Genomic DNA, 9871 nt, shown 5'->3' with positions numbered 1-9871 from the left:
TCATAAAGAGTCGCAAATAAGCAACCCTCAGCTTTAGCATCTCGACAAAGAGATCTGCGAGATGATTCTGTAAGTGTGGTCTCGGTACTCCTGGTTCTTCAGATAGCACTTGGCGTCGACCTCCTCCACATTAATGCCAGATCCGACAACAGCCGAAGCCAGCAGCAATACACACGTCAACATTACTTGTGTGCTCTAGACACACAATAGCATGAGAAGTCTGTGCCGCAGTTTTGACAAATGTAGGAGCGTAGACAAAAGAGTTCGGCTCACCATTTATGCAAGATGTACTCCTCATTCTTCCTTCTCTCTTCGACCAAACGCTTGACACCAAATTGCATAGAGCGACAAGTCATGGCTTTCCAACTCGATAACGCTGGAAAAATGGGAAAGCAACGCTATGGACCATAGAACTGCCAACGATCCAATAATCACTGCAGCAAAGACTACCGTCGACGTCCCGCTAAAGAACTCAAGGAAGGCCGCGTTGCTGTTGATATTCACTGCGAAGAGACGGTCCAGGATGAAGGCCGCCAGAAAGCCTGGGTAGACTACTTGGAACAGCCGGTCAATGACCAGCGGCAGTGCAACGGGATCTGGAAGAGGCGCGTGATGTAACGGGTCCGAGGTGAGCTCTTGATCGAGTTTCCTGCGTGCCCTGGCGATTTCGTTAAGTCTCTCTATTCGATCACGGAGATGGCTGATCACGACAGTTTCTGTTTCGAAAGTAACCTTCACATACCGATTGCCGGCACCGTGCAGAGTACAATGCAACCTGCCTGGTAGATGTCAAGCCACGTATCATCTCCCATTGGAGGTCGAGCGTTTGCAGTGAAGAGCATGACAGCAAAGACGGTCAGGACAATTGACACTGACAGGACAATGCGATCGTACCTGTGTGTCTCCAACGCCGCGCCCACCAGTAGAAGGGCAACCAGAAAGACAGATAGCCGAAGAAACATACCAGCAGCAGAGGCCAGACAAAGTTGACGATGTAGTAGTGCGGCTTCCTCTGGAGCCGGACGAAGAAATTCACCTGTGGTGTTTCCAGAACTGCATGTGCAGGTGACGCGCGCCCTACGGATGTCTTTGTGGCCCATGTAGGCGTTCACCTCGCTAACGCTCGTGGCGATTCGGATGTCCGTCTTGCGGATGTCAAAAATCTCTCCGGAGACGTTGAGATCGAACTGAATCGGAGGGGGGTATCCAGATGACAGCAGAGCGAAGTGAAACGTAGAGAGCTTTTGAGTCCAGCTCTGCAGTTTGACATGGCAGTACTGTCTTGTAAGGAAGGCAAGTGCTCCTTACGTATCAAAAGGGAAAGCTGCGACGTAAATGGAGCACCGAGTCTTGAAGACTAACAGTCGCGACCACAGTACATTCCACTGCCGACTTGCCATGAAGGCACCGTCGAAAACCATGACATCGAAGAAGTAGTTTGAGGACTCTTGTAGGTTCTCATTCACCGAGTTCGACACCCTCACATCCGGCAGCCATATGGTTTCGCTGCCAGGGCTACATTCGGGTGGGTGCGAAAGCTCACTTGTTAACTTTCATGGGGATGAAATCCTGGGATGAGAGCCAGAAATCAGAATGGTCCCGTCCTCGGTACCACAGCCTGTCGTCTTGCCAAAAGAGACGCAACCTATCATTGACAGAAAGGGACCTCACCAGACAGTGATTACCAACTCGCCCGTGAACAGGTTGAAGTCCTTAATCTTCAGCATCCGCAACCCGACGCCCACCATTACTTTGCCCTTACGCTGGTCGTAGGGAGGAACATCAGGACAGGAAACGCAAAGGAGATAGTCTGTGATGGCCCGTTCCCCAGATAGACCTTTGAGCTCTGTGTTCAGAGCGCATATCAGCGCCTCCCGAGTGAGATTCGGCGGTTCAACAGGCCATGGCCACAAAGATCCCGCACGCTTCTTGGAAGGCGCCCGAATCGGATGATTCGCTGGTTGGGATGAGGGTGATGTGGTCGACTCCTTGAAATTTCCAGTCGTCGACTCCTTGAAATGTCCAGTCGTCGTGTCCTTGTAATTTCCAGTCGTCGTATCGACGCCCAGTTGGAGCAGTTGCCGGTCTTCGAAATGGCGCACAACACCATCCAGCGGGTCAGCGAACGTCAGCCAAACGAGCAGCCATTTTTTCATTTTATCACCTGCTTTTGCAAACTATGGCCCTAAAATCTGCTAAAGTTTCTCGTGCCACCCTAAAATCTCGCTCAAGCTGCTCGTGCCACCTCCAGGCCGCTGGAGTCGCACCAAAGTGTCGTCATCGCTTGAGCAAACGTGAGAAGAGACGCCAACCGGCAAAGGGTCTTGCGCAGAGGCCAGCACTCCATTTCGCGGACGCTGTCCAAGCCGCGCTCGGCGTCGAGAGACAGGTCAACCTGCGTGCGGGCGACATGTGCTGACAGAAGGCCCGTCAAGCGTGAGGCCAGCCCCGCCAAGCGATTGGTGGCGTTCTGCACCTCGACGAGCCTCCTTCGAACCTGGACTAGATCTACCTGCGACCCCTTCAATAGAACCGGAGCCAGTGATGCGGGAATATCCTGGCGGAGTAGGGCCATGACTGCTCGGTTGCTGGATACACTCCTCAGAGCCAACAGCTGAGGATGCTGCTGAAGGATTGCTCGAGCCGCTGCGACATGAAGCAGATCTTTCTCCGCGGCGTCCAAGAGGGACAAGCACCGGCAGGAGATTGCAGAGCAACCAGCAACGACGGCGGGAGTCGTTGCCTCGCTGGTCATAGCTTCAACATCGGTGACGTATAGAGCATGGCCCAACCCAATATACAGCGGACTCACAGGCCTGGCTGGCGGACCTTGGGGGTGCCGGCGTTCGCAGGCCGAGCTCGCTTTTCGAGGCGTAGGCGGGGCTCTATGAGCTTGTACTCCGAATGCCTTGTCGGCGGGGCCGAGATGAACCACGCAAGATCGGATTTCCGACGGGTACCATGCGATATGGACTGGTCGACGGTGGCGAGTTATTATGCGTGACCCAGTAGGAGACCGGATGCCAGACGAAAACATGCTAATCTCTGTTATTCCTCTTGAGTATCACTTATTTCCAATGACAGCTCGCAGGTTGTACTAGCTTCCACTAATAGTAAATGTATCGAACCTTTTGAATCAGTAAAAATAAAATAGAACCTGGCGAAGAGCTAGACAGCGTTCATGCGTCGCTCAACCTCGTCGTGGTCGTCAGTCACGGCTGGCACCCAAGGGGGGCGCTCTACGGGCTTGTCATCGACAAATATCTGACCTGCTGTCCCGTAGTAGGGCCGTCGCTGATTCGCAGGAACTTTCCGATTTGGATCCGACCGGAAAGGCTTCTTGCAACAGTAGTGCACACCAGCAATCATGACGACTTTATCGCCATCTTTGATATCGGTCTGTACCAAGCGGTCCTCTCGGTCCAAGAGGCGGTTTCGGTGGGTAAGCGTAAACTCCTTGTCAGCCATGTCGGGGTTCAAGCTTTTCACAGCATCGTAAATGGACCGTACTTGGTCGACAGCCTTTACCTTTATTGGGTATGTGCGGCCTCTGACACCAAAGCACGTCCAGAGACAGCAGCCCAACTTACAGCCGAATTTCGTGTTGACGTGAAGCAAGATCTCTTGGCTCATTCCTAAAATGTACAATTCATTGGGTTTTGAGGGGTAGAATTGGTGTCGTAAAGTCACATCCATCTAAACGTAACAAGATCGAATAACCAACACCATGATCAATAAAAAGCAAATATTTCATAAACTTTTCAGAATATCGACATGTTGCGCGTCACCTCGCAAACTTCTCCAAACTCCGCTGTCCTCGCTTCAGTCTTTTACATTGATCAAGTCAATGCTCCTGACGAGCAATTCAATGATCAAGTCCCCCATAACCCTACAAGTTACATCGCACCCGCGTCTCATGAGAACACGCCTCCTGAGGCGATCCTAAGATCGCGAAGCAACAAGGATCTGCCACCCCAGTCGAAGGTGGGCCAGTCAGGATCCGTGGAAGACCTCTCGACAGGAAGGCCACTGGTGATGGCGTCGATGCGTCCGATGTCGCGCTCAATGAGCAATCTGCACGTCAAGGGTACCAAGGCGAAGAAAAAAGGTCGTGCACCGATCCCACCATGCAAAATCTCCTTTCCTGAACCTCCGCAGCCGATCCCAGACTGGACGTTCGTGAAGATCGTACGACGAACACAAACACTGTCTCCTGCGGTATCGTTGGGTACGTTCGGCTCTTCTGCAGTCACCAATCCCAACACGGTTCATTCATCTCCACACTCCGGTCGCCCTTCTCAGCGACCTACACACCCTACTCGCTTAGCCTCTCCGCCCAACGAAACTCGAGGTCTGTTTGTGCCTCCATCGCAGGGCCGAATACCATTGAAGGCGTGTTCCACTCCGACGATACCCACTAGCAATCTCAACACGGTTCATTCATCTCAACACTCCGGTCGCCCTGCTCGGCATGCGTCACCCACTCGCTCCTTCTCTCAGCCCAACTTGTCTCTCGATCTGCGTGGACCTACATCTCCATCTATGTCAAACGCCAGCCTTGGCCGGCCGCCTCGCAGCGCACCGCCTGGATTGTCTGGTAAGGAACCAAGCTGGTTGTCCATCCCGAAGACACCTACGAGTCCGAAACCCCCGTCAAGCAATCTTGGCGCAATTGCTGAGGAAACAATCCACTCATCTGAAAACCGCCTCCGTCCCACGCGACGAGCACCAGATCCACCTAAAGATCTGAAAGCGCTCACTCGCGTCGCCTCTCCGACACAATCGGAGACGGACAAGTTCCCGTCGGCGACCGGGGGTCACGACCAATTCAGACCTAATTCCATATGCCTCAATAGTCTGGTTCCAGCTATGCTGGCATACGCTTCAAATTCGACGGACATATTGAAGAAGGTAAAACAGAATGTGGACCTCGATTACAAGGAGGGCAAGGGTCGAACCTACATTGCGGCGTTGCAGGTAGGGCTCAGAGGTGTCACCGAGCTCGACGTCGATCCGGCGCCAACCAAGCCGGAGACAAAGTCGCTGTGGTCAAAGTTGACCTCGTGGCGCCATAAATGAATAAGTGTATCTGAATCCGATTAAACGTTCATAGTTCCAAACGAACGACCCGCGTGAAACGGGCTCACTCCACACTCACTTCGTAGTTTCAATGGATTCTAAGAACAAGCTGCACAGTGCGTCCACGCACGTCTAAAGCTGCACAGTGCTGCGGGCCCAAGCCTTTGTTCTTCTTTGGGGGTCTCACCTCTACGCGATCTACGCCAATTCTACGCTCTTCAACGTTAGAAACGGCAGTCTCAATTCTGGACTCTTCTGGGTCACCTGGAATGTGAAATACGCTGCCTGTTACAATGGAATCCACTTCCCAGGCGCTACCATTGCGTGGGCTGCTGATCTGAATACCTCGTCCAGCTATGAGACCTCGAGTGAGAGCTCCACGAGCTAGGTGTCAATAAGGATGCCGCGTCCTGACGAGGAGTACCCGTCTGGATGTATTCCATGTGTCTAGTGTCATTTGTTCAAAGATCTGTAATCTCCACGTGTCTACCTATCAGTCAATAAGTCTGACCGAATTATCAAGCTCAACACAGCCAGCATCTTTAGTTACGTTTCATGCGCGCTGTTCAAAAGTCCTTCTACGAGATCACGTTCTCGAAGCTCAGGTGCATCTACTACCCGTGTTACCGCCGTCATGGCTACCGTCTGGGTGCTTCCAATGGAGGAAGGGCTGAGAGTTTAGGCTGGCTTGGCCTACACAACCCCCAGCTGTCTGGAGCTGTTTTCGGTACTGACTGGTGTCAACTCCCAGTTGATCCATGTATTTCGTCATGTAGTCAACTCGGATCTTGGGACCGTCATGAGCACTGGATCCGCACTCAATCTCACCGTTAATAACATTGATAAGATAGCCGAAGTCATTGGACCGTCCAGCATTGTCAACGCTGAGTACCCCATTGGGCTCCCACATGGACGTGATGGAGTGCAGGGAGGGCTTGTTACCCGCCTCCTCTGGGGACATCCAGAGCCAGAGCGCAGAAGCAAAGGGCCATTCGGTGGCAACGAACCCGGGATTCGCCAGGAAGTCTCGCTTTGGTGTGCGGGGCAGGCCGAGGTAGGTCTCTGTAAAGTTGCGGAAACAGCCGTAGTTATAACAGCGCGTGAGATGAAACGCCCCTCTGCCGTAGTAGCCGATGTTCATCGAGCCCCTCGGGAAATACGCAGTGAGAGTGGCCTGTTGGTCGCCCCAAGAGGCACAGCGCTCACTGCTTGTGAGGTCGTATTGGTTTCCGTACATACTGCCGGGGTGGCCTATTTCGAACCCGTGGCACCAAGCCCAGCCGGAATATCCTTCGGAGGCCCAGCCGCCAGTGGTCTCCTTGGATGAATTGGCCATGAAGGCGGCTAGTTCCAATGAGTTGGCTGCAGTGCTACTGGACGCCAGAAAGTCCGGGAACATGCCTGCGGCTAGGGCCAGGTTATCGAAGGTGAAGTATGGAGCCCCGGAGCAGTTGCCATTGGCGACAGAGTTCCTCTTGGCGTGGTCGTGCTTCTCCTGGTCCCACCCAGCGCATTCGAGCTTGGCGTTGCCTATCAGACTGAAGAACTCCTTCCAACTGTAGGTAACTCCACCACGGGGGAGAAGGACGTCATTGGAGCATCCGAGTGGCGCAGAGGGCGCCTCATACACCGTGATCTTCTCGCCCACCATGGTCCATATCCCGTCTCTCTCGGGGTTACGAGGCGCAGAGTACCCCACGAATGAGGCACCACTACCCATCCTGCATCCAGCAGCGCGCTCCACCTCCGCTGCAGTCCGAGTTAAAGAGGTCACATGTGGTACCGTAGGAGTCTCGACACCCGTTCCTCTGTCCACCATTGCACAGAACGGCGCGTAGCGGACGACGCAGCGGGCGACGGCAGCGCCAGAGGTTTGGTTTGAGCACCAAGATTGCATGGCAGGCGCAGAGAAGGTGTGGCAGTAGCCTTGGCAGGCCGCCAAATCCCATGGCGAGGCCGGTGGAATCAAGAGGGCTTTGCAGTCATTAACCACAGAGGCGATTGCAACCGAGGAGAAGCAAACCACTGGGCTTTTCATATTAGAAATCCTAATAGAACCTTCCGTCAAAAAAAAACACCGCACCTGTGATTCGTCTGCTTTATGACATTTCGCAATGACATAACAAACGCCATCACAAACTAACTCATCACCGCCAACAGCTTCAGCATTCGCACCTGTTAAGGCAATTTAGAGCCTCAAACGACTCCTCCAGTCGCTGAATCAGGGACTCCTCGGCCTTCCTCATCCAAACACCCAGGGATCGTGGCACTTCTTGTTGGGTTTGAGGCCTGCTGTGTGTCAAAGCTTCCTGACTCTTGTGTGTCGGTCGTAGGATTCAGCATGGTGAGTCTGCAGTCGTCCTTCCGCAGGGAGCGGTGTTAACGTCAGACATGTTCTCGCTTCGAACGCCCCATTGGCTGCCGGAATTCTGAGTAGAATGGATATGGACCATGATGTAGTCATGGACGCCTTCGACGCCGACTCCGAAAGCTTGGATTTGGGCGTGCGTGATGTGCGCTGTGAGTTCGTAGAATTTCATGGGGCTCATGTCATCGACCACGACGCTGTGTTAGTTTGAGGACTTCCTGTTCGACGCCATTGGGTGCCATGCCTCCCCTTGAACTGGCGAAATCATTCACACGTACACTTATGCATGCATACATGAACCTTGAAATGCTTGCTCACTATGCAGCCACATTTCGCAGTCTAGTCCCGAACAGGGGCTTTGAGTTTACGTGGCGCAGGACTCTCGGTCGCACGACCCTTTCAAGCTGCGACTCAATCACTCCGACAGCGTCGTAGACATCTTTACACGGCACGACTTCGAAACACTTGTGTATGTTCTGAAGCACGTAGCGTTCGGCTTCCAAAAGCTTGTCGTAGTCGAGCCGCTCCTGGACTTTGAAGGGCAACGCGAGGTTGTGTCGTAGACGGTTAAGGTGTTCCACAGCATTCTTGTTGATGTTGGTAGGGTAGCGCTCCTCGAGGAACGCCAAGAAGCGCAGCATCTCCTGTTTCAGGCTTTGGGGCAGCCGGAATTCGTGGTGCGTTTCCGCCAAGAACTTGAGTAATCCCTGAACTAACGCATCTGCCCAGGGTTTAGTGAACGACTCCGGCCACTGGGTGAGATCCAGGTTCCACTTGGCGTAGAGAGTCGTGGGGGGTGCAAGAGTCGTGGAGGGGGGTGAAGGAGTCGTGGAGCGGAGGGCCAATTCGGCCTTGTCAACCTCTCGGCTCAGAACTTCCAGCGTACCCTCGAGACTGACTTCGCACTTCTCCTGATTCACCAGGCAGAAAGGAAGTTCTCGGAGAAACTCGCCCTCCGCCTTCAAAAAGGCAGCGTAGTTCACATCGGAGGACAGTTCAACGTCCACGTCCAGTTGCTTTCGCAATACGTCGAAGTCAGCGTCTGTCGCATTCTCTAGATGGCCGTACAACATCTCGAAAAGGGAAATGTACTGCAGGAGCTCCGTCTTGTGGCTCGCATCGAGAGGGATCAGACTGTGCATGTACGTGAGGATATCTACGATGTCGACAACGAGGTAAGCGTCGTCCGGCTGAGACGGATGAACTCCCGAAGCTCCTCCTTATGGGTGGCGTCGAGAGGGATAACTGCGTGCACCTCCGCCAAAAGCTGTGTCAGAGCTCCTATGACGTTGGAGCCGTGGATGGGGAGGGTGCATGCTGCGGGCCAGGAGTGGTAGTTCACGTTCCACGCTGGATACCTGGTGGTTGCCTCAGTAACATCGGACGGAGTGGATGAAGTCTCCACGGGAGTGCCGGTACGCTCGGACGGAGTGGAGGAAGCCTCAACGGTGGATTCCAGTGGGCCTTTGTCAGGATTAGGTCCATATTTTACCTTGAGATATTCTCGTTGCGTGCCAACGAAGCCGGGTGCCAGACGCACCCGGTTCTCGTCATACCAGTCATCGTAGAGCATTCGTCCGTCCAGCGCAATAGCATGGTGCCGGTAGAAATACCGCATGTAGTACAGCGCCTCATCAGATTGCGAGGTGGGAATCGTGGATGAGGCCTGCTGTGTGTTAAAGCTTCCTGACTCTTGTGTGTCAGTCGTAGGATTCAGCATGGTGAGTGGAATGGACGATGCTAACGTCAGACCTACTGTTCTCGCTTCGAACCCCCCCGTTGGCAGCCGGAATCCTGAGTGGAATGGAGGTGTATCGCTGGGACCATGATGTGGTCATGGACGCCTTCGACGCCGACATGAGGCGTTACAGGGCCTGCGTGGCGCTTCTACAAGCCCATTCGAAGTCCGATTTAATCGTTCCATAGAGCACTTTCGAAAGCTTGGATTTGGGCGTGATGTGCCCTACAAGTTCGTAGAATTTCATGGGGCTCATGTCATCGACCACGACGTACTGTGTCAGTTCAAGGACTTCCTGTTCGACGCCATTGAGCAAGGGCCCGCCATGCCTCCCCGCAGCCTTCAAGGCAAATGTGGAATCATCCCCCTTGTAAAGTAGCACTGGCGAAATCATTCACATGTAGAGTTATTCATGCATACATGTAGACTTGTTCATGTAGACTTATTATGCAGCCACTTTTCGCAGTCTAGCAAACAGGGGTTTTCGCAGTCTAGCGAACAGGGGTTTTCGCAGTCTAGCGAACATGGGCTTTGCGTTTACGTGGCGCAGGCCTCTTGGTTGCACGACCCTTTCAAGCTGCGTCTCAATCACTCGGAAGGCTTCGTAGACATCTGGACACGACTGGGTTTCGAAACACTTGTGTACGTTCTGAAGCAGGTAGCGTTCGGCTTCCAAGAGTTCGTCG

At 53.5% G+C, this 9871-nt stretch overlaps 7 protein-coding genes across 11 annotated transcripts; 1 reads left to right on the top strand and 6 right to left on the bottom strand.

Annotated features, from left to right (window-relative positions):
* Window positions 1-294: 294 nt before the first annotated feature.
* KVP17_000431 (uncharacterized protein) lies at window positions 295-2156 on the bottom strand (the record flags this gene model as incomplete). 3 transcript variants are annotated; one of them, XM_068522036.1, is made up of 7 exons in its annotated part: window positions 295-716; window positions 743-894; window positions 921-1053; window positions 1082-1281; window positions 1309-1515; window positions 1544-1645; window positions 1672-2156. In XM_068522036.1, the coding sequence occupies 7 exons, from the start codon at window positions 2154-2156 to the stop codon at window positions 295-297; spliced, it is 1701 nt and encodes a 566-aa protein (XP_068371289.1). The 3 variants fall into 3 exon arrangements, with proteins under 3 accessions (XP_068371289.1, XP_068371290.1, XP_068371288.1); XM_068522037.1 differs by lacking the exons at window positions 295-716; window positions 1082-1281; window positions 1309-1515; window positions 1544-1645; window positions 1672-2156 and having other exon boundaries at window positions 735-962; XM_068522035.1 differs by lacking the exons at window positions 295-716; window positions 743-894; window positions 921-1053; ... (1 more) ...; window positions 1309-1515; window positions 1544-1645 and having other exon boundaries at window positions 1668-2156.
* Window positions 2157-2227: 71 nt separating this feature from the next.
* Window positions 2228-3037, bottom strand: KVP17_000433 (uncharacterized protein; the record flags this gene model as incomplete). The annotated part of the gene is made up of 1 exon (XM_068522047.1): window positions 2228-3037. One exon carries the CDS (start codon window positions 3035-3037, stop codon window positions 2228-2230), a length of 810 nt encoding a protein of 269 aa, XP_068371292.1.
* A 131-nt stretch (window positions 3038-3168) lies between these two features.
* On the bottom strand, window positions 3169-3633 carry KVP17_000430 (uncharacterized protein; the record flags this gene model as incomplete). Its single annotated transcript, XM_068522025.1, has 1 exon — window positions 3169-3633. The coding sequence occupies one exon, from the start codon at window positions 3631-3633 to the stop codon at window positions 3169-3171; it is 465 nt and encodes a 154-aa protein (XP_068371287.1).
* Window positions 3634-3774: 141 nt separating this feature from the next.
* On the top strand, window positions 3775-5079 carry KVP17_000428 (uncharacterized protein; the record flags this gene model as incomplete). Its single annotated transcript, XM_068522023.1, has 1 exon — window positions 3775-5079. One exon carries the CDS (start codon window positions 3775-3777, stop codon window positions 5077-5079), a length of 1305 nt encoding a protein of 434 aa, XP_068371285.1.
* Window positions 5080-5680: 601 nt separating this feature from the next.
* KVP17_000432 (uncharacterized protein) lies at window positions 5681-7117 on the bottom strand (the record flags this gene model as incomplete). The annotated part of the gene is made up of 1 exon (XM_068522038.1): window positions 5681-7117. One exon carries the CDS (start codon window positions 7115-7117, stop codon window positions 5681-5683), a length of 1437 nt encoding a protein of 478 aa, XP_068371291.1.
* Window positions 7118-7764: 647 nt separating this feature from the next.
* KVP17_000434 (uncharacterized protein) lies at window positions 7765-9167 on the bottom strand (the record flags this gene model as incomplete). Of its 3 annotated transcripts, XM_068522066.1 has the most annotated exons (2): window positions 7765-8581; window positions 8608-9116. In XM_068522066.1, coding segments are annotated over 2 exons (1326 nt in total), but the record flags the coding sequence as incomplete, so codon positions are not given. The 3 variants fall into 3 exon arrangements, with proteins under 3 accessions (XP_068371293.1, XP_068371295.1, XP_068371294.1); XM_068522068.1 differs by lacking the exon at window positions 8608-9116 and having other exon boundaries at window positions 7765-8589; XM_068522067.1 differs by lacking the exon at window positions 7765-8581 and having other exon boundaries at window positions 8604-9167.
* A 145-nt stretch (window positions 9168-9312) lies between these two features.
* KVP17_000429 (uncharacterized protein) lies at window positions 9313-9579 on the bottom strand (the record flags this gene model as incomplete). Its single annotated transcript, XM_068522024.1, has 1 exon — window positions 9313-9579. One exon carries the CDS (start codon window positions 9577-9579, stop codon window positions 9313-9315), a length of 267 nt encoding a protein of 88 aa, XP_068371286.1.
* Between the last annotated feature and the right edge of the window lie 292 nt (window positions 9580-9871).

The sequence above is a fragment of a genome (assembly GCF_019968985.1).
Source record: "MAG: Porospora cf. gigantea B chromosome Unknown PgB_NODE_880_length_9871_cov_126.402, whole genome shotgun sequence".
In the NCBI taxonomy this organism is placed as follows: Eukaryota; Apicomplexa; class Conoidasida; order Eugregarinorida; family Porosporidae; genus Porospora; species Porospora cf. gigantea B.
Note: the sequence above shows the minus strand (reverse complement) of the source record. Positions and strands in the feature narration are given on the sequence as shown.